Source organism: Rhinolophus hipposideros (assembly GCF_964194185.1).
Source record: "Rhinolophus hipposideros genome assembly, chromosome: 10".
NCBI classification, from domain to species: Eukaryota; Metazoa; Chordata; class Mammalia; order Chiroptera; family Rhinolophidae; genus Rhinolophus; species Rhinolophus hipposideros.
The window spans coordinates 7969056-7994223 of NC_138056.1; the positions used below are offsets into that span (position 1 = coordinate 7969056).

The 25168-nt window shown below is 50.7% G+C and overlaps 5 protein-coding genes across 15 annotated transcripts; 3 read left to right on the plus strand and 2 right to left on the minus strand.

Moving 5' to 3' along the window:
- Positions 1-554: 554 nt before the first annotated feature.
- Positions 555-12948, plus strand: BSCL2 (BSCL2 lipid droplet biogenesis associated, seipin). 9 transcript variants are annotated; one of them, XM_081064370.1, is made up of 13 exons: positions 779-1061; positions 1490-1568; positions 3409-3608; positions 5074-5390; positions 6596-6677; positions 9766-9909; positions 10700-10834; positions 11016-11113; positions 11711-11852; positions 11998-12064; positions 12221-12292; positions 12387-12467; positions 12606-12948. In XM_081064370.1, exons 3-13 carry the CDS (start codon positions 3525-3527, stop codon positions 12746-12748), a joined length of 1365 nt encoding a protein of 454 aa, XP_080920496.1. In that variant the 5' UTR covers positions 779-1061; positions 1490-1568; positions 3409-3524; the 3' UTR covers positions 12749-12948. The 9 variants fall into 9 exon arrangements, with proteins under 9 accessions (XP_080920497.1, XP_080920496.1, XP_080920494.1 ...); XM_081064369.1 differs by having other exon boundaries at positions 1025-1061; positions 11998-12070; XM_081064372.1 differs by having other exon boundaries at positions 1037-1172.
- On the minus strand, positions 1744-2943 carry GNG3 (G protein subunit gamma 3). Its single transcript, XM_081064375.1, has 3 exons — positions 2805-2943; positions 2293-2392; positions 1744-2016 (listed from the first exon to the last, which is right to left on the minus strand). Exons 2-3 carry the CDS (start codon positions 2389-2391, stop codon positions 1888-1890), a joined length of 228 nt encoding a protein of 75 aa, XP_080920501.1. The 5' UTR covers position 2392; positions 2805-2943; the 3' UTR covers positions 1744-1887.
- A 497-nt stretch (positions 12949-13445) lies between the features above and the next one.
- On the plus strand, positions 13446-16082 carry LRRN4CL (LRRN4 C-terminal like). Of its 2 annotated transcripts, none has more exons than XM_081064373.1 (2): positions 13446-13810; positions 14269-16082. In XM_081064373.1, the coding sequence occupies exon 2, from the start codon at positions 14274-14276 to the stop codon at positions 14976-14978; it is 705 nt and encodes a 234-aa protein (XP_080920499.1). In that variant the 5' UTR covers positions 13446-13810; positions 14269-14273; the 3' UTR covers positions 14979-16082. The 2 variants fall into 2 exon arrangements, with proteins under 2 accessions (XP_080920499.1, XP_080920500.1); XM_081064374.1 differs by having other exon boundaries at positions 13607-13748.
- Positions 16083-18188: 2106 nt separating this feature from the next.
- UBXN1 (UBX domain protein 1) lies at positions 18189-22047 on the plus strand. Its single transcript, XM_081061585.1, has 10 exons — positions 18189-18250; positions 18351-18438; positions 18578-18631; positions 18717-18823; positions 18906-18975; positions 19227-19418; positions 19508-19559; positions 19704-19817; positions 21549-21741; positions 21901-22047. Exons 2-10 carry the CDS (start codon positions 18380-18382, stop codon positions 21948-21950), a joined length of 891 nt encoding a protein of 296 aa, XP_080917711.1. The 5' UTR covers positions 18189-18250; positions 18351-18379; the 3' UTR covers positions 21951-22047.
- A 1057-nt stretch (positions 22048-23104) lies between these two features.
- Positions 23105-24503, minus strand: UQCC3 (ubiquinol-cytochrome c reductase complex assembly factor 3). Of its 2 annotated transcripts, XR_013994116.1 has the most exons (3): positions 24334-24503; positions 23978-24234; positions 23105-23300 (listed from the first exon to the last, which is right to left on the minus strand). XR_013994116.1 is itself a non-coding variant. In XM_081061586.1 (2 exons), the coding sequence occupies exons 1-2, from the start codon at positions 24451-24453 to the stop codon at positions 24085-24087; spliced, it is 270 nt and encodes an 89-aa protein (XP_080917712.1). In that variant the 5' UTR covers positions 24454-24503; the 3' UTR covers positions 23944-24084. The 2 variants fall into 2 exon arrangements, 1 of the variants encoding a protein (XP_080917712.1); XM_081061586.1 differs by lacking the exon at positions 23105-23300 and having other exon boundaries at positions 23944-24234.
- Positions 24504-25168: the final 665 nt, after the last annotated feature.

Here is a 25168-nt window from a genome sequence, read left to right on the forward strand (position 1 = left end):
AGGAGGGCAACCTGAGTACTTCCCCAGTTTCCTCTCTCTTCCTCTCCCCTTGCTCTCTTCCTGTGTGAAGGTGTGGGGAAGCTGGGGGTGATGGGCTATATCCCTAACTGGGGGTCATCCTGCTATTACTAGAGGCAGCGCCCCAACCCCAAGTGGATCCAGGCACAAAACATGAGCTGGCTTAGGCTTCCCCTGGGAAGATGTATCCCTGCATTTCGGGGATCTTGACAATCCATGAGGAGCAGGACATCCTCTGTTACCTTCGCTGCCTTGGCCCTGGTCCCACTTCAGTATGTTTACCCTTGGAAGGAAAAGGCTTCTAGGGAGGCAGTCTGTGGTTTCTAAATCTACCAAGTTTGAGTCTGGGAGGCGCTTGAGACATTAAGTTAGGTTTGGCGTCTGGCCAGGCAGCATGTTGGACCAGAAGGGGTGGTGAGCACACCAGGGGCGAGGACATGGCTTCTGGCGGATGTGACAGAATGGGCCGAGGGGAAAATAGCAGAGCAAGCCCCAGTTCCCTCAGGGAACCCAAATTTCAGGCTTATCTAACTCCTAGAGAGACCAGGAGGTGACCAAGGAACAGCGCCCGAGACGCACGGCTCGGGACATGGGACATTGATCCCACTCTGTTTACGCTCCAAAGGGAGCCTCTATTCGGCAAGCTACAGAAACCTAAATTGTCTCGCAACATTCAAGCGACCAGAGCCTGCTAAGCAGTGTTTGCTGGAGTACGCCTATCCCGTGATCCTTGGCTATAGCCTCCCGTGTGCCTTCACCTGGAATCGGGGCGGGGTGGAGGACGGGACGTCAGTTTCCAGGCTGGGTTGGTGAGAGTGGGTATTGAGGTGGCGAAGGCAGGAGCAGCCATTTTAAGGCCAGACGAGCACCGAGGGGACCATATTGAGAACTCTGGTGGATGCCTCGGGCCGCCATTTTGAGAATGGGACTGGCGTAGAAACCCTGTACGGTGAAACGCATGACGTAGGGCCGCCATGTTGGCGCAGGTCCCAGGCGGCGGCCATCTTGGAAAGGGACCGGCTGTGGGCGCGGCCATCTTAGAGGTAAAACCGGCCCCTTCGCGGGAACTGGAACCAAGCTCCTCCCCTCCGTTACTGGGTTCATCCTGTCTGCAACTGCCCTCCTGAACCCCCTCCCTAAATCCATCCCGTTCGGTCTGTTTTCAGTTTCACTTGCCTTCATTGTTCATTGCCCGTGTGTGTGTGTGTGTTTGTGTGTGTGTGTGTGTGCGCGCGCGCGCGCCCGCGCGTTCGCTCTCCGTAGACTCTAGGTGTCTGTTGTGACTTAATTCTTCCACTTGAGACGCTCTCTCGCTCCCACCACCTCTCCCCGTCTCCCAACCCCACCGATCTCCGATCCTAGACAATGTCTAACCTGCTTTGTCTGGCTGGCCCTGTTCCCTGGGTATGGCACGCCTTTCAACTGCCGCAGCCACCCCCCCATCTATTGACTGATGATCCTCTCCCCCAAGAACGCTAACACAGGAGCTGTCCTCTGAGATTCTGGATGACTTTATTCTTCAAATGGCTTTACCCTTCCAATAGCTCCAGGTGAGACTGAGAGCAAGCACCCGGCCCATCCCTCTCTCCATTGTCTGAGCGGGTCACAGAGGGAAGCGGGCAGGACGTTGGCAGAATCTGATGGCCCTTCTTTGGGTGGAGCAAAGGGTGCTTGGCGTTAGCCACAGTGGGCGAGGAAATGGACTTGACAGATAGATGAGGGAGGGCCTTGTGCTTCAGATAACCTCACAGGTTGAGCAAGGGCTAGGAAAGGGATGCAGGGACCCTCAGGGGCTGGCGCCAGTTACCGAAGGAAGGGTCTAGGAGAGGGAAAGAAAAGGTGAGGAGGTGTGAGGAAGGACAGGGTAGCTCAGAGGAGGGCACAGAAGAACTTCTTCTCCCGGAAGGGATTCTCTGAAGTGGGCACAGGGGTGATGAGGGGATCCTCACAGGCGTGGGCATCACAGTAAGTCATCAGGTCTGCTGCTGCCTTGGAAACCTGGGGCAAAGCCAGGAGGGGAATTGTTAGCCAGAAGCCCTGAAAGGGACTGCAGCCTCCCTTCCCAAATGGCTTATCTTATACCACCTATAACATTCCTTAAGACAGTCTTCTCTTCCCTCATCCCCCACAGAGGCCTGGGGACATCTCTCCTTACAGAGCCCGGGAGTCCTCCCCTCATCTTAGGGAGTCAAGAAAAAAAAGCATCTCTTATCCTGAGGTTTGGGAACCTACAGCACAGCTGGGTCAACTAATGGGATCCAGGGTCCCACCCACCTTTATCCGGCACAAGCTGGCCTCAATCTTAAGCTGTTCCACCATCTTGCGGGCTTGCCCAATACTCATAGTGCTGTTCACAGGGGTCTCCCCTTTCATCCTGGAGAAAAGAGAGGGACAGCTCAGCATGATAGAGGGCCCTGCACCATCTCAACTGAAGGCCCCCCTCCATGCTCACTCCTCAAAAACCTTTACAAGGCTGGATCATGTGCCCCGATGTTTTCCCCTCTTTATCCCCATCTTCCAGTGTGGCCTTTCCCATCCCTGTCTTCTCGGCTGAGGAAATGGAGAGGGTGGGATGAGATGCTCCCCAGACTCCCATATGGCCTGGGAGTTATACGTACAAATCATTATACGTACAAATGATTTAAGGCTTTTCAGCCTCTCAAGCTATGTGTGTTCCCAGCTCTGAAAGCCTCAACCAGAAAGAGCCCCTCCCTGATGGGATGGCATAAAATCCCCACTTGCCCTCTTGAGCCCCCAGGGAAGAAAGCAAGATGCTCCTGACTCACCTGAGGCCAGAGGCGGCAGCAGCCCTGGGGAGTAGGGTCAGTGGGGTACACCAAAACCTGCCTTAGATGGATGCCCCACCTTGCAGGGAGTTGCAGCTGAAAGTATCTGATACAGCAGCAGAAGTAGCTTATACAGAGAAGGCCACTGGGGAGGATCAGATCGGTGGACTGTTGAGGGCTAGTCCCAGTTTCTGCAGCTCAAACGCTGCCCAGACAGCTGGTACCTGAAGGATGAAGGATGCTAGAAGGAGCTGTTCAGATCCTGGAGCATACCAACTGCCTGGCCAATGGGGGAGCCTGGCTGCAGCCTTGTAGCCCCTGTGCACTCCCCCACTGCTACTGTCTCACTACCTGCCCCTCCCCCATTGCAGGCATTCTATGTCTGGGCTAGAGCCCTCCCCAAAGGAGCTGGAGGAAGCTGAGGCCTAGGCAGACTCCCCCCACAAATGGGGTGGTCTGGACCTGTGACAGCCCCTGCAGTAGAGTCTGCAGGGGACCCTGCGCATTTGAAAATCAGACATCAGCTGGGCAGTCGCCCCCCTCATCCCCTCCTTTCTCTACTCTGACACTGCATTTATCAAGTGAATCTTCGTTTCTCTCCCAGGGACCCTCCACTCCCCATATCCAGGAAAATGTGATGAGCTACAGGTATCAGCTCCTAGATCACCACTTCGCCTAGCCACAAGTGACTGGCAAGATCCAGCGAGGTACGTCAGGAAGATGTCTAAAGAAATGGCAGACCAAAAAGAAGCTGGAGGAAAAGATGCGTACAGAGACCAGATGAAAGAATCGGACAAAGAAGAGGTAGGGGGCATTGTGAGGAGAGTCAGTGGGGGTTTCTGGGAATAGATGAGCTTCCTGAGTGCGGGTGGGGGTGTTGGTCTGAAAGATTACCTCCCACGCCTGCATCGCTGTGCTTGGTGCTGTGGGTGATGCAAAAATGTCAACAACACTGACTTTACCCTCAGAAGGCTCTTAATTGGGGTGAATAGACATAACAAAACAGAAGGTGCCGCCTTCCGAGACCTAGTCTAGATAATACGCTGTGGGGACTCTGAGAGAGAGTTTAGTTAGGGTCAGAGGAGATAGATCACGCATCGTAAAAGCTGGAGGTAAAATGGGTCTGAAATGCTACCACTCTTGTGAATGCTGGACAGTCAGAGCGCCGGCGCATGGCGCAAGGGGCTGCAAGGTTCTCCGAGCGATGCCTTGGATGCCTACGGGTCCAAAGACCCGGGTCCAGAGCGCCAGCTGGCTGCCTAACACTCTCCCCCTTTTCGGGGTTTAAATGGAGGATGGTTAAGGTGTGGACCGAGGGCCGTGATTGCGGCCTCGAAAGCCGGGCCGAGGGGGATGCTATGACTCATAGCATCCCCTGGATATATCTTGGGGGCCTGGTGGGAGGCGCCTTTCCCCCTTGGTCATGGCAACCGGAGAGTGACGGACCACCGCGAGAAATAGTGGGGAGCGCGCGGAGGCGGGGAGCCCAGCAGACGGGAGGGCCCCGCCCCTGTGCCGTGCCCCTCCCCTGGACGAGGCCCTCCCCCCGGGGCTACAGAGGCAGCGGCGGAAGGAGGCGGGGCTTACGCGGGAGGCGGAAGTCCCTCTCGCCGTTGCCTAGGCAGCGCGCGAGGCTGGTGAGTCTGCGGAGCTCTGGCACCGGTCGGTCTGGTTTTTTCCACCGTGGCGCGGTTAAGTCGGGGCTTCCGGCGCTGCGCCCACCCGCGAGCCGAAGGGGGCTGGCAGGGAGCGGGCCTAGGCTCCAGGACGCCCTGCCCGGCGTGGGTCGCGGGCCGGTAAGCGAGCGAGCGCAGCTCCAGGAGGAGAGGAGAAACTCGGGAGGCAATTGTGAGTGCGCTTCGCCTGCTTGCTTTGAGTCTGGCTGTGCAACCTTAGGCAAGTCGCGCATTCTTTCCGTGCACCACCTGTGTGGAGTGTGTCATCGTGTGTGTAAAAGCGCCTTGTGAGAATTTTAAGGTGCCCATCCTCTATGTTACATATGGCTATGAATATCGAGGTGGCCTGCCCCAGAATCATGTGGCCCGAGAACGAGTTCAAATGAGGAGCTCTGGCACTGGGGATGAACAACGCCGAGGGAAGGAAAGGGGCTAATTGGCTGAAAAACACATTTGGAGAAAGGTCATAGGAAACAAAGCCTCTTCAATGTCCTGCAATCTCTGATTCCTCCAAGCCAGCCCAGTAACCTTGTCCCTTTTGTCCCCACCTTTCCCTGGAAAGAAGCCATTCTTCCCCATCTGTCTTTTTCCAGGAACCTCCAGCTGCTTCATCCCATGGCCAGGGGTGGCATCCAGGTGGCAAAACAGCTAGGAACTCAAGGCCTGAACCTGGGGCCAGACCCTCTGCAGTCTCCACCATGGTCAACGACCCACCAGTACCTGCCATGCTGTGGGCCCAGGAGGTGGGCCACGTGTTGGCAGGCCGTGCCCGAAAGCTGCTGCTGCAATTTGGGGTGTTCTTCTGTACCATCCTCCTCCTGCTCTGGGTGTCTGTCTTTCTCTATGGTTCCTTCTACTATTCCTACATGCCGACAGTCAGCCACCTCAGCCCCGTGCATTTCTACTACAGGTGAGAGGGATCTTCTATCATGGAGGAATCCTGTGGAAGAATTGCTGCAAGGGCCCTTAGAGCTTTTCAGTTCAACCCCCTCACTTACAGAGGAGGAAACTTGGGCCCAGTGTGCTTATATGACTTGTTACCTTTCACAGCCCAAGGCTGGAGTGGGTTTGGACTGATGGGGTCTAGGGTTCTAGCTCTACCTCTGGTTAAAAAGAAGAAGAAAAAAAAAGAAGAGGAAATTCTCCTTCTAGACTGTCATTATGAGGGTCAGTTCCATTTAGGTTGGATCAGACTTCTCTCGGGGCCACAGAAGACGTCTTAGCCTAGCCTAGCCCTTGGGTCATCTCAGGACTCACCTGGCCTGTATTAGAGGAGGTATTAGGAAAGCAGTAATCTGCCTTTTACATTACTTCCTTACATTCCCGATAGTCTACTGCACAATAGACATTATGGAAATACAAGATAACTGATTATGTAACCCCCCCCCAGAGTCCTGCTCCTTCCCATTTTACAGACCCTGCCACATTCTCTCCCCTTCTCTTAACAATGGTTATAGGACCAATCAAGAGCTACTGATAAGGGCATTATTATCAATGGTCTAAAGTTGTTTTTTTTCCCCTGTCCTGAGTTCCTGGTTATGAGCTGTAATTTCTAAGGCAGAGCTGCTTAAATTTTTAAGAGTCATGGATCTCCTGAAAGCTATGGCTCTTCCTGCCACAAAAATGTATCTTTATGCCCATGTTTATGCTGCACACATACGCCCATGTGCAGTTTTGCCTACAACTTGAGGGGGTTCATGAGCCTCTTAAAGACCATCTGTGGATCCCTTTGGAGGAGTTATCTCAAACTAGGCCCCAGACCAGACTATTGAATCAGAATCTGGAGGTGGGCTCAGACATTACATTTTTATCAAGCTCCCCAAGTTGAGTTTTTAGAATCACTTAAGTCTGAAACTATTCAACTGAGTGTCCATAGAGTCCCATCTAAGAATGTCTTCTCTCATTAGAGGAAATAAGCTGAAATAGCAGGAAGACAACGAGAATCACTTGGATCCCCTGGCTGCATTTCTCTATCTCTCTCTGTAACAGAGAAGAGTGCCTGCTCTGGGAGAAGGGGTGGTGGGGGGATAGGGAGTGTTAAGGGACCAATCAGGGGTGTGGACGGGTAAGGCAGACTCCATAACTTAGCAGAGTATCATCCCCGTTCTTATTTAGGACCGACTGTGACCCCTCCACCTCCTTACTCTGCTCCTTTCCTGTTGCCAATGTGTCCCTAGCTAAGAGTGGACGTGACCGCGTGAGTATTGAAACTGAAGAGGGGTTGCATTAGCACTTTGGTGACTTGAAATAAGAAGGCTTGAGAAAGAGCTAGAGAACAGGGATTGAGTAATAGAGACGAAGGAAGGAAGGCTGTCAAGGAGAACGCAAGTCTAAGTGAATTGTATGGATTGTTTCTTGCAGTGTTCTTCTCAAATTGTTTCAGCCAGGCCACATCTACTAGATGAGGTATATTTTAGACCTAAATGAACCTAACTTAACAAATCAACTAGTTAATTGGACTAGGGTGGAATCTACCCAAGAGTTTTGAAAGCTTGTATGTAAAATTATGAAACTATTGACAAATATGTGTGGCCTGACATTACAAAGGGTACTGTGCCGGAGGACTGGCCAGGTGCCAGTATAACATCAGCAAACCTGGCAACCCTAAGAAATGCAGCCTGGGAATGCATCCTTTTTTATTAGGCAAGCTGGGGGAGGCTCTGGAGAAGGGTAGGATCCCTGAATGCTTCAAAAGGACCTTAGAGGAGCAACATCCTTTCTAATCACCAGAGTTGTTGGAGTTGTCAGCCAGCAACATATTCGAAGTAATCAGTGGTCAACCGTACTTTCAGAATTTAAAAATCATTTGAAAATTATTTTTCAAAAATGGCACTTGGGGCCGGCCCGGTGGCTCAGGCGGTTGGAGCTCCATGCTCCTAACTCCGAAGGCTGCCGGTTCGATTCCCACATGGGCCAGCGGGCTCTCAACAAAAAAAAGGCAAAAAAAAAAAAAAAAAAAAAATGGCACTTGGGAAGACACTGACTTTAAGATAGAAAACACAGGATAGAAATAAATGGTCACTCTGAAGGAAGGAGTATAAGGAAAGGAGTGTAGAGTCGGGTTTCCTGGGATTGGGGTGCAGACTGGCATTACTTGATGATGTAAATAACCTGGGAGACTGTGTCTCCTATGACACTTTCCGTTTTACCACCAAGTAGCCATACGCTATTAAAAAAATTTACCAGGTTAGATGAGTGGGCCCCAAATGGAAAACATCAAAGTAGTGAGGTAGAATGTTGCACGTTGCAAGACAGAGATTTTTCATCATAGTGCTGCTACTCAGGAAAGGAACTTGGAAGATTATAGAATTTTCTGTGAAGATATTGATTCTGTGGGCTTCTGTGGCAATGATGATGATGGTAACTAATAATAATAGGAATATTTTGAGAGGATTAGGAACATAGCCTCAGTACCTCTGCACCTGGAATGGCGCATACAGTTGTGTAGCTGCCCATTGTAGAGATCACAGTGGTGATACAGGGAGCCTAAAACAATCAGGTGCAAGGTTGCTGGATGAGGAACAAAGGGAAAGTTGAAGCATAAGAAGAGATCTAGCCCAAGGCCCTGTTTTGTTCATTTGCAGTGAACATTTTTGAATGGATGGATGGATGGATGAAATAATATGTCTACCCTGTGTGTAACACCTTGCTAGAAGTAGATGTGGTCTTGCTCTCAAGGAGCCCACAGGACTGACAGAATTCTATATATTATAAGAATTGCAAAGTGTAAGATGCAGATTCTGCCTTTTAGAAGAATCTGTGAAGAATTTGAGAGGTCAGTGTGAGACTATAGAGATGGTGAGGCTCAAAGTGGACCTTTTAAGGAAGGGTGAATATTGTGTGGGAATGGGGAATTAGGGACAGAATCTGCCTATCAGATAGACACATGTGGACAAAGTCATGGAGTCATTTAGAAGGTTCTGGTATCAGATTCTGTGGATCCCCTTGGAGGAAATGACATTTAGATACAATTACTAGTTAAAAAAAATACATCTATGTATTTATACATACATACACACACAAAAAAAACAGCTTTACTGAGATATGTCACATTCCATACAACTCATTTAAAATTTACAGCTCAGTCATTTTTAGTGTATTCACAGAGTTGAGCAAGCATCACTGCAATCAGTTTTAGAACATTTTTATTACCCCAAAAAGAAACCCGTACCCATTAGCTAGTAGTCACTCCCCATTTCCCTTCAGCCCACCCAGAGAAGTGTTTTAATGTTTCAAAGAATTCAGAGAAGTAATTGGCTTATGTGGCCTCTATAGAAGGGTAGGAATCTCATGGAATCCATTTTTTTCCTATGACTTTATTCAGAACATTTTGCAAATTAGATTTTACAACTGGAAATTCGATCTACTACATAAGTTGCAAACTTTTCAAAACACTACAGAAAATCCTTTGTTTCTTTGGATTTTTCTGTTTGAAATCCATTCTTTTTTTTCAACAAATAATTCAGACAGAAAATAAGAATCTGTATAAAGACTTGGATCACTGGCTTTCCACCTTTTACCCTAGTGATAAAATATTCAGAGGACCATCAGTCATGTCCAGATTTTGGAGCTGGTTCGCTACGGGCTAGGGCACTGTTCTTCATTTTTTTTTCCTCCTTAAATCCATTCCCTCTTTTGTTAAAAGCTTTCCCATCAGTCCTGTGAATCTTATATACCACCCTGAGGGGGTCATGTTACAGGAAAATAGTTGAATATAGGATAAGAGGAATATAGGAATGGTCAGGAAGAACTAAGGTATGTTTGGTGGCAAGTCTTTAACCTTTTGAGGTTAATCCCAGAGAAAAAGCCTTCCCACTATGAGTCTCGGTTCTGCCAACAGAACCAACATAAGGAACCCAGAATGACAAAAAGATGATCTGGAGCGACAATGACTGCAAGACCTGGCTAGGGAGACGATGAGCTTTTCTGGCACTTGGTTAATTAATAATGTCAGTGAAGGCAGGTTATGCGCAGGGGGATGGCCTCCTGGGGACAGGCCTGAGTCACAGATGGCCCACTTGGCAACACGATGGTTCCCTTTTGGAAAAGAAATGTGACAAAGCCTCTTTCTGGGAACAGCAGTGGGACTAAGATCTCAGAAGTGGGAGGGATCCAGCCACCAGTAGGGGGCAGCACATTCTTGGGATGAGGGAGATGGAGAGGACTGTTAATGCTAACCAAGGGGTTTGTGGCAGAGTGTTTGGAGGGGTTCTGGGGGGTGGGAACAGGGACCTTACAATTTACAAGTACACGTTTTTGAGGAGAGATGGGGCTACCTCGGGCAGGTGCTGATGTATGGACAGCCGTACCGCGTTACCTTAGAGCTTGAGCTGCCAGAGTCCCCTGTGAATCAAGGTTTGGGCATGTTCTTGGTCACCATTTCGTGCTACACCAGAGGCGGACGAATCATCTCCACTTCTTCGCGCTCCGTAAGTGTTCGTGGCCTGTATGGGAGGGTGTGGAGAATGACGACAGATGTTAGAATATCTGGGTTGGCCTTCAGGAGAAAACATCCTAGCTCTGAGGTCACAAGACACATCCAGATAGGCAAGAGGACTCAGTTTACCAAATCAGACAGACAGCCCCAGATATGTAGTGGGCACGTCCAGCTTTGGGGTACAGTCTGAAGAGTGGAGCCTCTCTAAAAATGGGCTTCTTTGGAACCAGCCAGACGTGGGCTCAAATCCTCACTCACAAACATACTAGCTGAGGGGCATCTTACTGACCGCTTTGGTTATAAAGTATTATAAATGGTGTGGTGGTAACTCCCTATAGTAAGACTAGTTTGGATTCAGTCAGGAAATGCAGAGTGCTTATTAGCACGTAGTGGGTATTCAGTGAATGTTAGACTCCATTCTTAATTGTCAATAAAACCACATCATGAAAGCAAATCCCTACATGTCTCCACAGGGGAAAAAGCCTCAGATGGTGTACTAGGGCTTAATCTGTTCTGGATTATAGAACCATTTGGGAGAAAGTTAGATCAGAGACAGTGTTAGGCTTGCCCTAGGAAGGTTTCTTAGAAGAGGCGCCTCTCAGGGACAGCACTCAAGCATTTGGAACAGTTGGGTCAAGACTTGGGGGAACGTGATAGGAAGTGAAAGTGAGGGAGCAGGGGACCTGAGGAAGAAGCAGCCTTCATAGACTCTCAGGGGTGACTGAGGGGCCGTGGGAACCTGGGGGTATCAGGCCCCAACCTCTCCCTCCTGGCCCTGGCAGGTGATGCTGCATTACCGCTCAGACCTTCTCCAGATGATTGACACACTGGTCTTCTCTAGCCTCCTGCTGTTTGGCTTTGCAGAGCAGAAGCAGCTCCTGGAGGTGGAGCTGTACCCGGAATACAGAGAGAACTCGGTAAGGGAGGTGAAGGACTAGGAGACAGCCCTCCCCATAAGCCCAGACTTCTGCCTGAGGAGCCTCTGGGCTCGGTCAGGAGGGGCAGCCGCAGAGGCTGGAAGTGGGCCGCAGATTGTCAGGAGCAGGATGCCGGCCTGACACGGCTACCGTCTCTGCCCCCCCCCCCCGGCCCCTGCAGTATGTGCCGACCACCGGAGCATTTATCGAGGTCCACAGCAAGCGCATCCAGCTGTACGGAGCTTACCTCCGCATCCATGCCCACTTCTCTGGGCTCAGGTAAGGAGCCACTGAAGTGCGCCTCGGCGGCGCTCATGAGGCCGCCAAGTGAAGAGGGTCCTAAGCAGAGGTAACAGGTTTTACCTGGGCCACGGGCTCTCAACGCTGGCTGCACGTCAGCCTATCAATTCCCTGGGGAACCTGTTTCTTTCCTTTTTTGAGGTCACATTGGTACAACATTGTGTAAGTTTCCAGCGTACAATATAATGCGACATCTGTATATACCACAGCATGCTCGCCACCAAAAATCTGTTTTTCCATCCGTCACCATATAGTTGACCCCCTTTACCCATTTCGCTCTCCCTCCACCCCCCTGTCTCTCTGGGAACCACCAGTCTGCAGTCTGCCTCTATGAGTCTGCGTTTGTTTTGTTTTGCTTGTTCATTTGATTCCTGGGGAGCTTTTTAAAACTACCGATGCCTGGGCCCTGCCCCCAGACCAACTGAACTGGAATCTGTGAGGGCCACATCTAGCCATCAGACTTTGTGGAGGCGCCCTAGGGAGTGCTGGTGTGCAGCCAGAGTTGACAACCAGTCTTCTGAGAAGGCTGGTGCTCTCCGGTGACTGCTACCTTCTTGTCCCTTCTTCCTGCTTCAGGTACCTGCTGTACAACTTCCCAATGACCTGCGCCTTCGTAGGTGTTGCCAGCAACTTCACCTTCCTCAGCGTCATCGTGCTCTTCAGCTACATGCAGTGGGTGTGGGGAGGCATCTGGCCCCGACACCGCTTCGCTTTGCAGGTCGCAAAGGACCCCCTTCCTCTTCCCTTCCTTATCCTTCTCTGACTGGGGAATGAGCCAGGGCACACTGGGGGCTCGGGCTGCAGGGCCCTGATCACTGGGGAAGGAAGGCAGTCCTCACTGCTGAGTGGGTTCTCCTCCATAGGTAAACATCCGAAAGAGAGACGGGTCCCGAAAGGAAGTCCAGGGAAGGATCTCTGCCCGTCAGCCAGGTAAAGGTGAGGGTTGGGGACTGGGTGAGAAGGGGCTCCTGCAGCATCCACTATGAGGCTTCCGCCTCTCCCACACCGAGCGGAGGGTCAAAGGAAAAGCACTGCCATCCAGGCACGGCCTCCCTAGCTCTACCCTGCCCTGCCTTCTACCCCAAGGCCAGGAGGAGTCTACCCAGCTGTCAGACATTACAGAGGATGGTGAGAGCCCTGAAGATCCCTCCGGGCCAGGTACGGTGCCTCAGCCATCCCTCCCTGCCAACTCCTCCTAGCCCTTTCCTCAGCCTCTTCCAGTCTGACCTCTGCGTTCCCCCTGTGGCTGCAGAAGGCCAGCTGTCTGAGGAAGAGAAACCAGATCAGCAGCCCCTGAGTGGAGAGGAAGAGCTAGAGCCGGAGGCCAGTGATGGTGAGCGGCACCACCCTGCATGGGGACATGGTTAGGGTGGGGATGGCATGCGATGGGGAGGATGCCACATTGAGGGGGGAGGGGCCCCTGGGTATCGAATTTCCCATTTGGGATTTTGTTTTTCCCTCCCTGGCCCAGGTTCAGGCTCCTGGGAAGACGCGGCCCTGCTGACAGAGGCCAACCTGCCTGCTTCTGCCCCTGCCCTGGCCCCCGAGACTCTGGGCAGCTCTGAGCCCTCCGGGGGCTCTCTCCGGCAGCACCCCACCTGCTCTAGTTCCTAAAGAGAACAAGGCAGAGTCCTGTTGCACTCTTCAGACTTTACCCCCAAGCTGAAACAGCCACCAGATAACTGGGCTTGTGTGTCTGATTTGGTGAACTGACTCTTCTTCCCTCTCCTGATGTGTCTGTGACTTCTGCCCTTTTCCACCTGACCCCTTCTTTTTCCTGTGGCTCCCCCAATAAACTATATTCTTGCCAGGTGCTTCTGACTCTTTGAAGTGATTCAGGGCCATTTGAAACCTTGGGTCGCCCAGACATCCCCCACCGCTGATTGGAGGAGGTTGTCTTGTCACGGGCGTTGGGGAAGGCCTCCAGACCCTGCACTGTCTTAGCCACAGCTGTTTCCATTCATAAGCCTCGGAAGTGCAAGGAGAGAAAACCTATCTTGTCTGCTCCATCCACGTGACTCATCTCTGGGGAGGGGGATAGTGTAGGGTGGGTCTGGAAAGCTGGGCTACGTCACTCTGCACCCCTCCCTTTCTCTGTCCATTGGGAGGCAGAAGACAGGAAATGACTGTCATGGATGTGGTATGATTTTTACCAAAACAGCATTTTGTAGCCCAAGCCCCATGCTATCCACAGCTGTTTTCCTCTCCGTTACCAGCCAGGTGGCCCCCTCCCTTGTGTTCCCTTCCTCATCCCCTGACATGACTTTAGCCTTTGGATTCTCAGCTCCTGGCTGCTTTCCACATTCCAGTCCCCTTTCAGAACCCAGGCATCCTGGCCTCCAGCTGAAACCACTGCATGTGGCTTCCCCCATCCCTGGCCCCATGACTCAGGCCTTCTGAAGGGACCAGCCCTCTTGGCACTCACCAGGAAAGGGGGCAGGGGGAGGGGGGCTAGGTGGTGACATCACAGTTGAAGGGTATAAAAGCTTCGAGCCAAGCAGAATTGAAATTGAAGACACAAAACCTGACTGCAGCCTGTGCTCCTGGGGACCCCTCGCCCTGACACCCACAGACGTTTGGCCGCAGACTCCCACTGCATCAAGACCTAGCACTGGTGAGGGATTGCGGTGGGCCAGGAGTCGGGGAGGTGGGGAACAGGCAGCACTCCTGCAATAGGTGAGTGCCAGGTCCTTCTCCTTTTTGTCTCATTTCTGGATTTTCACATGTGTCCTTGACTGATACTTATTTTACTTAAATCTTTTCTGAGTGGCAGCTGGGAATTATTCCACCTTTCTTCCTTAGGCTGAGTAAATCATTTCCTCCCCTTCTCCTCACCAGTACTTTATTTATTAACTGTTTCTAGTACTGGGTACATTGCTGGTTACCCATCTATCTCGTAACAGACCATATTTTACTCTTTTTTTGCCCGAAACCAAGCACATAGGCTGTTCAGAAGTTGGTTGACAAATGAGTGTATCTGTCTGTCTTGTTTCTTCCTTTTTTATGTTCTCTTCTTGGTCCGCAGTGGTGTTTCCTTGTTCGGGGCTGGGCTGGGAGGTTGTTGAGGCAGAGAGCCTGGAAGGAAGGCCTGGGGGCTGAGCAGCCTTTACTGACCCACGCCCCTTCCCTTCCAGACTCCATGCTGGGCTCTCCCTGCCTTCTGTGGCTCCTGGCTGTCTCCTTCTTGGTTCCCAGAGTGCATCCCTTGGCCCCTGAAGACTTTGAAGATGGGGAGGAAGATGAGACACCGAGGTCACCTTTGCCAGCTGTCCTGTGTGACTACGACCGCTGCCGCCACCTGCAGGTGCCCTGCAGGGAGCTGCAGAAGGCCAGCCCGACGGCCTGCCTGTGCCCGGGGCTCTCTAGCCCTTTGCAGCGGCCCTCCCCGCCGCGCTTGGGAGAAGTGCACGTGGTGGCCGAGGACAGCAGTGCGGTAGTGCACTGGTGTGCCCCCTCCTCCCCGGTCCAGCAGTACTGGCTGCTGCTTTGGGAAGGCAGCGGAGCTCCCCAAAAGGGGCCCCCCCTCAACTCTACCATCCGCCGAGCAGAACTGAAGGGACTGAAGCCCGGGGGCACTTATGTTGTTTGTGTGGTGGCTGCTAACTCGGCAGGAGAGAGCAGCCTGCCCTGGGCAGGTGGCCAGGGCCCCGAGGGCACTGGAGGCCCTGCCTTTGGGCCCTGTGGCCGGCTGGCCGTGCCCCCACGACCTCTCAGCCTGATCCATGCAGTCGTGGGTGTGGGCACGGCGCTGGCTCTGCTGAGCTGTGGCGCCCTGGTCTGGCACTTCTGCCTGCGCCAGCGCTGTGGCTGTCCCCGCCGCGCTCGGCCCAACGCAAGGCTCTGAAGCAGCCCATGGGCATCTCAGCCACGTGGGACCTGCCACCCTGCAAGTTCAGATGGGGCTCCCCAAGGAGGTGCAGGCCGCTGCTGCCCGTGCAGCCCGGGTCCCTCTGAGCCTCTGTGCTCTGCCAAGAGCTCGTGCAGGTCCTGGCTCAGGCTGGGGAAGGAGTATAGAGGGTCTGCAAAGTTTTTCTTAGAGGACCACATAGTAAATGACCTCCGCTTTTGTGGTTCCAGAGGATAAAATCAAAGATATTATATAGGTACTTGTATAACAATGTAACCATTTATAAAAATGTAAAAGCCATTCTTATTCTTAGTTCATGGGCCTTATCAATCAGGCCCAGGCCAGATTTGGTCCATTGGCTGTAGTTAGCAACCTGGCCACACACCCACAGACGGGCTCTGTCACTATGGGTGGCTTCTGTGGGATTTTAAGAATAAGCTGCTGCAGGATAGGAGTTTGAGGCCAAAGACTACTCCTTCTTCTGCTTTTTGTTTAGATATCCAGGGTGGGCACACCTGACTCAGAATCCACCCGTGTCTGAGGTGGGTGGAAATAAATGACTGATATGGAGTGGAGAAGAGAGGGATAGCCCAAGCTGCTGTCTGGGACAAGTTTGCATTTTTGCCAGTTTAAAAAATAATAAAATGGGCTGCTGGATGACTCAGTTGGTTACAGCACAAGCGCTGGACAACAGGGTTGCCAGTTCGATTCCCACGTGGGCCAGTGAGCTGCACCCTTCACAACTAGATTGACGGCAACGAGCTGCCACTGAGCTTCCGGAGGGGCAGCTATATGGCTCAGTTGGTTAGAGTATGAGCTCTCAACAAGAAGGTTGCTGGTTCAATTCCTGCATGGGATGGTGGGCTGTGGGCTGTGGGCTGCGCTCTCTGCAACTAAAGATTGAAAATGGCGACTGGACTTGTTGCTGAGCTGTACCCTCCACAACTAGATTGAACGACAACGACTTGGAGCTGCTGGGCCCTGGAGAAATACACCGTTCCCCAATATTCCCCCCAAAATTTAAAATAATAATAATAATACAATAATACCAAGGGATTCCCCCATGTGTTTATGATGTATCCACTGTAACAACATTAAAGGAAATATAAAAGGAAAAATTTCATTTTTCATGATCCTTTTCAACTCCCTGTCCACACACATATTTTTCAGAGTTGTCGACATAATTTTGAATTTATTTTTAAATGAACTGGATGTAGAAAAGTCTAAGTAGCTACAGAGTATAATCCTCACTTTTAGGTCTTACAACATTTTTTTATTACAAAAGTAACACATATTCAAATTTCATATAATATCGAAAAGTATAAAGTGGAAGTTCCTTCTCCTCAAGAGGTAACTGCGCAGCAGAGTAGATCTTTCTCTATACAATGCAAATATTTTCTTCTTTCACTTAGTATCTTATGGACAATGTTCCTTATTGGTAAATCATAGCCTCCTTAGTTATGTTAAACACTGCATAACTCTCCATTGGAGGATACTCCTTAATGGACAGTGGTCATGGCTCTGTTGGAACATTTAAGTTGTCTCCAGTGTTTACTATGGATATCCTTCTTTGTGGATCCTCACATTTCTGTATTTCTATAGGGTATTTACCTGGAAGTAGGTCACAGAGGCAGTACTATGCAATTTAATAATTCTTAGACTTCTAGAATAAATTTAGAACATGTTTGTTATCTAGGCTACACTTATCACACTGCAGTGAATAATTTGTGCCTTTTTTATTTGCTTCCTGTATCCTCAGCATTTATTCATTTACAAGTAATAAGGACCTACTATCTCATTAAAGACAGGTTTTACAAGCATTCTCACTTAATCTTCACCACAATTGTTCCAAGAGATGGTATCACCTTTTGACAGATAAGAAATTTGAGGTTCTAAATGGTTTGAAGCTACATGTAAGGCGTTAGGATTTGGGCCCAAATGTCCCAACTCCAAAGCTGATGCTCTTCTCTCCACCATGGAGAAACAAAATAGCATGCTGGTTTATTCAATGCACACTGCATTCACTAAATTCACTAGGGTTTGAATCCTAGCTCTGCTACTTACCAGCTTTGTGACCTTAGGTAAATTATTTCATCTTCCTGGGTCTGTTTCCTGTGACTAATAGTAGTTCTCATATGATTGTTGTGATGATTAAATAAGCATTAATCTAAAAATTTCTGGTGCATACATTATCAATATCAGTCATTTATTGTCACTCTGCCTATTAAAGGTTAAAAGTGAGCTTCATCTTTGGGGATCTAACAGACCAGGTATCTGTGGAGAGCTAAGTAATCAAAACGGACTATACAGCAGGGGGATAGATAAATGCTTATTGGGGTAAATACTACAGCTGGGAGCTGGAGAGGGGGTGGTCAAACAGGCTTCCCTTAGTAAGCAAATTCGGAATCCATTTAAAAAACTGAGAATTAAGCAAGCACACCAAAGAGGCAGGACCTCCCAGGCAGAAGCACTGGTAGGTGCAAACGCTCAGAGCAGGGAGAGGGCCTGTTTTGCAATAAGTACAAGTTACACTTAAGTGGTGGGAAACGAAACTGTGCACTAACTACTAACAAAATAATTACACAATAGTCTTGCCAGGCACCTGAGGTAGGTGCTATTGTTATCCTCACTTTACAGATGGAGCTCTAACAAAAAAAAGGGGCAGGAGGAAGCCAGACTACCAGCCTTTAAATTTTCTCCTAAGTGATTGGGGTGTCATGGAGCAGTTTTAAGCATGGAGGTGATGACAGGATGAGATCTTGTGTTTTGCAAAAATCCCATCTGCGGTCCGACGGAAGACCGCTCAATTCCCTGGAGCGTTTCAGCAGTCAAAGAATATGCACATTTCCAAAGTATTTGAGATCTTGTTCCCCGGCATATGTGCTCAGTTTAACTCAAATAAACTCTTATAAAAGTTAAAAAAAAAAAAAAAAAAAAAAAGGATAGGCACATTTCTATGGCTCCTGATAAACACTGCCAAATAGGGACCATATCCGGAGCTGGCTTCTTCCGCCCAAAAGGGTTTCAGGGCCGCACGGTCCTTCCCCACCGTCACCAGGTGCCGGGCTTTGGGGGCCGTCCCCACATCGGCGCCTCCCACAAGCCGCCAGGCTCCGGCCGCGCAGCAAAGGCGTTACGTCCAGGCCTGTGTTTTCTGGCTCACGGCGGCACCCGTCCACGTCCGCCTACACGTGACCCAAACAGATACAGCCACTTCCGCTTCCCCTCCGCTTTCTTCTCGTCGGAGTCCGCGGCGGCTCCAGAGCCGGGTGAGTGAGCGAGCGTCGGGTCGGGGCCCGTCGGGGGCGGGGTTGCGCGCGGGTCGGGGGCGCCCCGCGCTGATCCCCTCCGCCCTCCTGGTCCCCCCAGGTCCCCGCGGAGGCGGCGTTGGCGGCGTCATGGCGGAGCTGACGGCTCTGGAGAGTCTCATCGAGATGGGCTTCCCCAGGGGACGCGCGTAAGGGAGCTCCCCTAACCCCGGCCGGCGGGCTCGCGGACGTGTCCGGGCCTTTCCCCCAGCCTGGCCTCAGGCTCGACGCCCCAGCCTGACCGTCACCATGGCTCTTGGGCGCTACTCACGGTGTTTCTGCCCCCAGGGAGAAGGCTCTGGCCCTCACAGGGAACCAGGGCATCGAGGCCGCGATGGACTGGTGAGCGTTCGCAGCGGGTGGCAGGGACCGAGGCCTGCTGGCGCGGGCAGCCTCCGTGTTCACCTCCCTCCCGGCTTTCTGCCAGGTTGATGGAGCACGAGGACGACCCCGACGCAGACGAGCCGCTGGCAGCCCCCGTCGGCCATCCCCTGGGACGGGAGCCCACCGCCTCGGAGCAGGGTGGCCCTGCAGGTCCGCACCCGGGGCGCGGTGTGATTATTCCCGAGGGCCCGAGCAGGGCGGGCGGGTAGTAACACCGATTGCTCGTTCGTAGGACCCGAGTCTTCTGCGGGAGAAGGCAAACCCGTCTTGAGTGAAGAGGAAAGACAGGAGCAGACGAAGAGGTATGTCACGTAGTAAGGAGCAGTCTCGCCTTTGTGAGGGTCCCCTTCCACTTCTCCCCAGTACACAGTCTGATCGAAAAGAACCTTGGGCTTTTCGCATTCCCTCTGTCCTTTCTTGACAGTTTTTGTTTTCCTTTATCACCTGCTCGGGACACACGTTCCCTGATTTTGTTTTTGGAGTCCCGTGTTATACACTCACCTTCCCAATCCTTTGTCCATTGCTCTTGAGCCCTTTCCTTTCTGCCACACAGGATGTTGGAGCTGGTGGCCCAGAAGCAGCGGGAGCGTGAAGAAAGAGAGGAGCGGGAGGCATTGGAACGGGAACGGCAGCGCAGGCGACAAGGGCAAGAGTTGTCCGCTGCCCGACAGCGGCTACAGGAGGATGAGATGCGCCGGGCTGCGGAGGAGCGGAGGAGGGAAAAGGCCGAAGAGTTAGCAGCCAGGTGTGGGTGCTGGGGACGTTGGATAAGAGATAAGAAAGGAATCAGTATTTGTCAACGCCTGACCTATTTTCTTCCTCTCTGCGTTCCAGACAAAGAGTCCGAGAAAAGATCGAAAGGGACAAAGCAGAGAGAGCCAAGAAGGTAGGTGATTGGGAAGACAGAGGGTAATTAAGTAGGTGGGCTGGTAAATCCCCTTCCCTGTTTCAGAGGGAAAAGATGGGCTTACACAGTGTTTCTTCTGAGGATGAGCGAGTGCCTGATGGAATGTTTTCCTTTGTCCTCCAGTATGGTGGTAGTGTGGGTTCTCAGCCATCCCCAACAACAGAGCCGGGTCCTGTTCCCTCCTCTCCCAGCCAGGAGCCTCCCACCAAGCGGGAGTATGACCAGTGCCGCATACAGGTACTGATTCTGATTTCTGTCTTGCTCCTGGGACCTTTCTGTTGGCCTATAAGGTACCCAGCCCAGAGCTTTTTTCAGTTACGTTTCCTTTTCCAAACCTCTCCCTTCTTTGTAAATAACTTTTGAAGTCCTCCCTCCTCTACTCTTAGGAGAGAGTTCACATTTCACTTCCCAGTCTTATTTAAATCCGTACCTCCCTCTTACTCAGCAATTACCGTACTTTGCCATGTATAGTGCACTTTTTTGCCCATATTTGTGAGACAAAATTAAGGATGTGCATTATACATGGATCCTACTAATTCCATATCTATGTTTTTTAATTATTTTATTTATGCTTATGAGTAAAAAGTGTAGCTCTAGAAATCAATGATATCCGTATGCAAAATAATACCCTGGAATATGATAATGGGTTTTGTTGAACTTACAACGAACTTGCAACGAGGAAGAATTCTTGGCCTATGATGCATAAATACCGTAAATTTGTACCTTGTATCTGTTCTTGTGTTTTGTAATTGTTGGTTACATAAAATTTTGTGTACCATAGTGTTAAAAAATAACTGCTAAAAATTCCTTTATAGTGCAAAAAAAAAAGTACCTAAATATTGTTGTCACACAACAGCCTGGCAGACTGTCCCCCCATGTCTTTCCTTGTGGAAAGAAGAATCTGTGAGACTGTGTATCCCTGGGACTGTATATTTCTCTCTATTTAGTCTCCAAAAGAGGGTTTGCAGCCAATGACGAGTAAGATTCCCCACGGGGTGGGGGGAGGGGGACAACTCAAGCCAGGCGGAACCCCATGGAGACCCCCAATGAAAGATTTGGGAAGGGGCCTTGTCTCCCTTTCCCCCTGCCTGGGAAAAACCACTGCTGGCTCTGGTTTTTCCCCTCTCACCTAATTGTGAGAAAAGTCATTACAGCGATAAGCTCAAGCTCTGTCTGCTCAGCTCTATTCTATAAAACAGTCTCGACATGTGATACGTGTCCTTTAGGGAGTCACATACCTCAGTCAGCATAGGACTTTTGCTTCGGCTGTTTGGGGACCAACATAATTGGTTTGGGTTGTTTCTATAACATGATGGATGAGTCTCACAGACCGTGTCAGAAACAATAACACTCCCTTGTAGACCTCCCAATAAATACCACCAGTCGGCTTTATTCTGGGCTCCGGTCCTCTGAGACTGAGAGACCCCTGGCCTGAGATTTAAACTGCATTCTCTGTTTCTTTCTTTCTTTCTTAAAAACTTAACCCAAAGCCGCCCCTTCTCGCACCCTCACTGCCCGAGTTGTGCTGGATGCGACAAAATGTAAATAAAAACTTGAATTAAAAAATTAAAATGATTGTTTTTTTCCCCCTGAAAGTTTGGGCCAAAACGGTGGGTGCGCATTATACATGGGCGCTCATTATACACAGCACAATATGGTGCCACTTCACTTGTTCATGTGTTCATTTGGTTTCTTACACAGCTATTTGCAAAGCTACCATTTATTCATTTATGATGTATGTATTTAGATACTTGTATGTACTCTTGTCTTTCTTGAATTGTGAGGGAGCAGGAAGTCTCTTCAGTGCTTAGTACAGCAGTGTAAGTGGTTGTTCAGTCGGTGCTTCAAATAGTAATTATGCTGGTTCATTCTGAGAGGAAGGAGGATCCAGCTTTGTTCTCCTTTTCCTTACTCGGGTACCTCACTCAGTTTTGACACTCACCATACTGTATCTTACTTTCTCTCTAGGTCAGACTGCCAGATGGGACGTCACTGACCCAGACGTTCCGGGCGCGTGAACAGCTGGCTGCTGTGAGGCTCTATGTGGAGCTCCACCGTGGGGAGGAGCCTGGAGGGGACCAGGACCCTGTGCAGTTGCTCAGTGGCTTCCCCCGGCGGGCCTTCTCAGAGGCTGACATGGAGCGGCCCCTGCAGGAGCTGGGTATGACATGCGGGATCTGAAGCACGACTGGGGTGGTTAGTGGGCATGCCTGAGAAAGGAACGGATGCAGAGAAGGGACTCTGGTGCTGGTGTGAAGCGAGGAATTTGGAGGCAAAAAGCAAGTATCTGTGGTTCAAGCCTGTTTTCTTCCATTTCCAGGACTTGTGCCTTCTGCTGTCCTCATTGTGGCCAAGAAATGTCCCAGCTGAGAGGCCTTTATCCCGCCATCCTTCTCTGACCTCTTCGTCTTTGATAAAGCACTGACTGACATCACCTTCCTAATAAACAGACCCTCTGAGTTCTCTATGTGCCTGAGTCCTTCCTGAATGGCTGAGAGGGACAAAACTGAGGCAGAGGAACAATCTAAAAGGGAAGGCTTTTCAGGTAGACCCTACTCTGCATCTCATGTTTCCAACAGACTTGTTTCTAATCTCTGGGTATGATGAGTTGCTGAGGCAGTTGAGAGGGGAGAGGTGCTGGGGTCAGGAGTACAGTAGATAGCACCGTTTGCTCCTGTGGGTAAGGCGATGCATAAGTCTGAAATCCTCACTAGCTACTGTTTCCCGGAAAATAACACCTAGCAGGACCATCAGCTCTAATGTGTCTTTTGGAGCAAAAATTAATATAAGACCCGATCTTATTTTAGTATAAGACGCATTAGAGCTGATGGTCCAGCTAGGTCTTATTTTCGAGGAAACACGGTATGTGCCTTGACTTCGTTAAGCTTAGTTTCATTTCCTCCTTTAGTAAAATAGGGACAATAGTACCTGTTAATTGGGATTGTTGTGGGGGTTACATAATGCCGATATAAGGTGCTTTTAGCACAGTGCTTGGCACCAAAGAAGTCCCCAGTAATTACTAGCTACTAAAAGGGTAATTTTTTATATGGTCATTCCCAAATGTTGAGGAACATTAGTGACCTTCACAATTGCATCTCTTCTGCACTAAGAAATATTGACTACTTAATGTGTACCAGTTTTAAGTGCTTTATGTGTATTAGATATGAAGGCACTGTTACCTAGGTGTAGGTACAAGTATCCCATTTTAGAGACTGGGACACTAAAGCACATGACTTACCCAAACTGACACAGGTCTCAGGCAGATCATGGACCATACTTGGGGAGCCCGAGTAGGGCTCGTCTCTGAACGGCCAAGTGCTTTCATCAGCATCCCTCTCACTGCTGATCACCTCACCCTAGTGCTCCCTCCAACAACTGTTGACTTTCCTCTCATTCCCGGGCTAGGAAAGGGCCATAGTTTAAAGGTCACACATGACAAATGTATTCACCTTCTGACTTCATCCAGCAGCTGAAAACACCAATGCTTATATGTGGGTTTACACCTCAGTGTCACCAAGCTGTATTTAGTGTTCTGGCTAAATTTATTTTTAATAAAAGCAGTCCTCCCCCCCCCCCCATTACAATGTTGCTGGGAACCACAGGATATAAAAGACAAAGCAGGGGAGGGGGGAGGGAGCAGTAGACTTGGCTGGGGCTGCGACCCCACTGATGGCTTTATCTCACCCCTTCAGTGGCATCTCCAGCAGATCCTGTGACGACCTAGAGATTGAAAACTACAGTGAAAACCTTGAGGGCGACAAACCCCACTACATTTACTAAGAGGCTGCTGTGCCAGGCACTACATTTGACATCTCTAAATCTTAAGATAGCCCTTAAGACAATTATCACCTTTTATAGAACAGGACAGAGGCTCAGAGGTTTTGTAACATGCTGGAGTTGTATGAAGCACGCTCTTTTCACTACTAGTAAGCGGGACTCCAAAGGTTAAATAATGGCCACAGAAGATATCTGGCACATGTTAAGTGCTAGAAGCCCCTTTCCCACGTCACACCATGGACAGGAATCCAAAGTGTCTTCTATGGGCATCTATACTGCTACAAGGTTTTCCAGGGTGGCTGATTTCAAGAATACCAGTGGTTATCCCTAAAAGTATACTCAGACCACATGACCTGACTTGTGTTTTGAAAACATGGTCGTTTGTGCCTACTGGGCTTCAACCTCAAATGGGGAACGGGGCAGGCGAGAGCCACGGTCATCCCCGCCTGCAGCACCGACCCCCAGAACATTCTAGGCGTTTGTAGGCGTCGGACCACACGGCATCACTCTGGACGGAGGAACGCGTTTTATTGGTTCCTTCAGTTCACCACATCCGACGGTCCCGGCCCGCGATGGGAACGTGAAAGCGTCAGTGCAGGGTTTGTGGGGAACGTGCTCACCCCGCGGCAGGTCACCGGGCCGGGACTCCCCGACAGGCCCGTGGAAGAGAAAGGCTGCCTCGGACTCCAGCGCCGGAGCAGAGGCCCCAGGGCCCACTGGTTCCGGCTTACGCTGACCTCCCGCCGCCGGCGCCCATCCAGTTCTTCCTCCAGGCCACGTTCTCCTGCGTGGCCGCTGCCTCCTGCAGAGTGGCCAGCACTAACTGCTTGTTCCTGGCCGTCTCTTCCCTGCCCCGCGGGTCCTGCCCCGGCATCTCCTGCGGGCAGGAAGAGAGGTTCGTAGTGCGGGTCGGGTCCCAGGCCCGCAGCTCTCCGCCTGTCCGTCCACCCCAACTCAGACTCCAAGCTGCTCCCACCTTAAGCATCGCCTGAATCCGCTCCTCTCCCGGCGTCACGAGGACAAAGAGCGCGGAGCCCACGCCAGCCCCCACGCCCAGCAATGCGCCCACAACCAGCGCTTTGCGAAAGGCCTCCATGGCCGACCGCGCGACCAACGAGGCGCCCTCTGCCGCCTCCCGCAGCCTAGAAAGGCAGCCACTGTCTCACCGCCTCCTGCGCAGCCTAGAGCGACCCACAGAGGACACCCTAGGCAAGGAACGGACTAGAGAAAGCCTGATCAGCGAAACGTTTAGAATCGAGAGCGCCTGGGTGTGAAGACTAGAATAGGCTGAGACGGTTGAGCGTGTCAAGTATTGGCGCAAAAAAAAAAAAAGAGAGAGAGAGAGAAAAGTGTTGGCGCCGAGGGCGAAGCGCTGGGCTCATTGTCGAGAAATCTGGAGTGGGATTGCTAGGGGAAGAGTGCCTGTCTTCATGGTTGCTGTGGGTTTTACAATTAACAGCCCAGTTATGAAATTTCTTAATCAATAGAAGGCTAGGGCTGTGCTCTGTGGTTTCCTACAATAACTTGTGCTTTTTCAATACACAGTGGACAACCAGATACTTAGACACATCAATCTATTAACCCCCTTGAATCCCTTCAACTCCTGAACAAAAACTCAAAAGCCAAGTACTGGGTGGGGGACAGGGTACATTTACATATTTTTTTCTTTATTGTCCTTGTGAGTAAACTTCTTACATTTCTCATCATGGTATACTCTTGGCATTTCCCCCCCCCCTGAAATCATGAAACTCTGTAACATACCGAATTATAGTTCAGAGAAAAAAATACCTCTTAGTTGTGTGACTGGACAA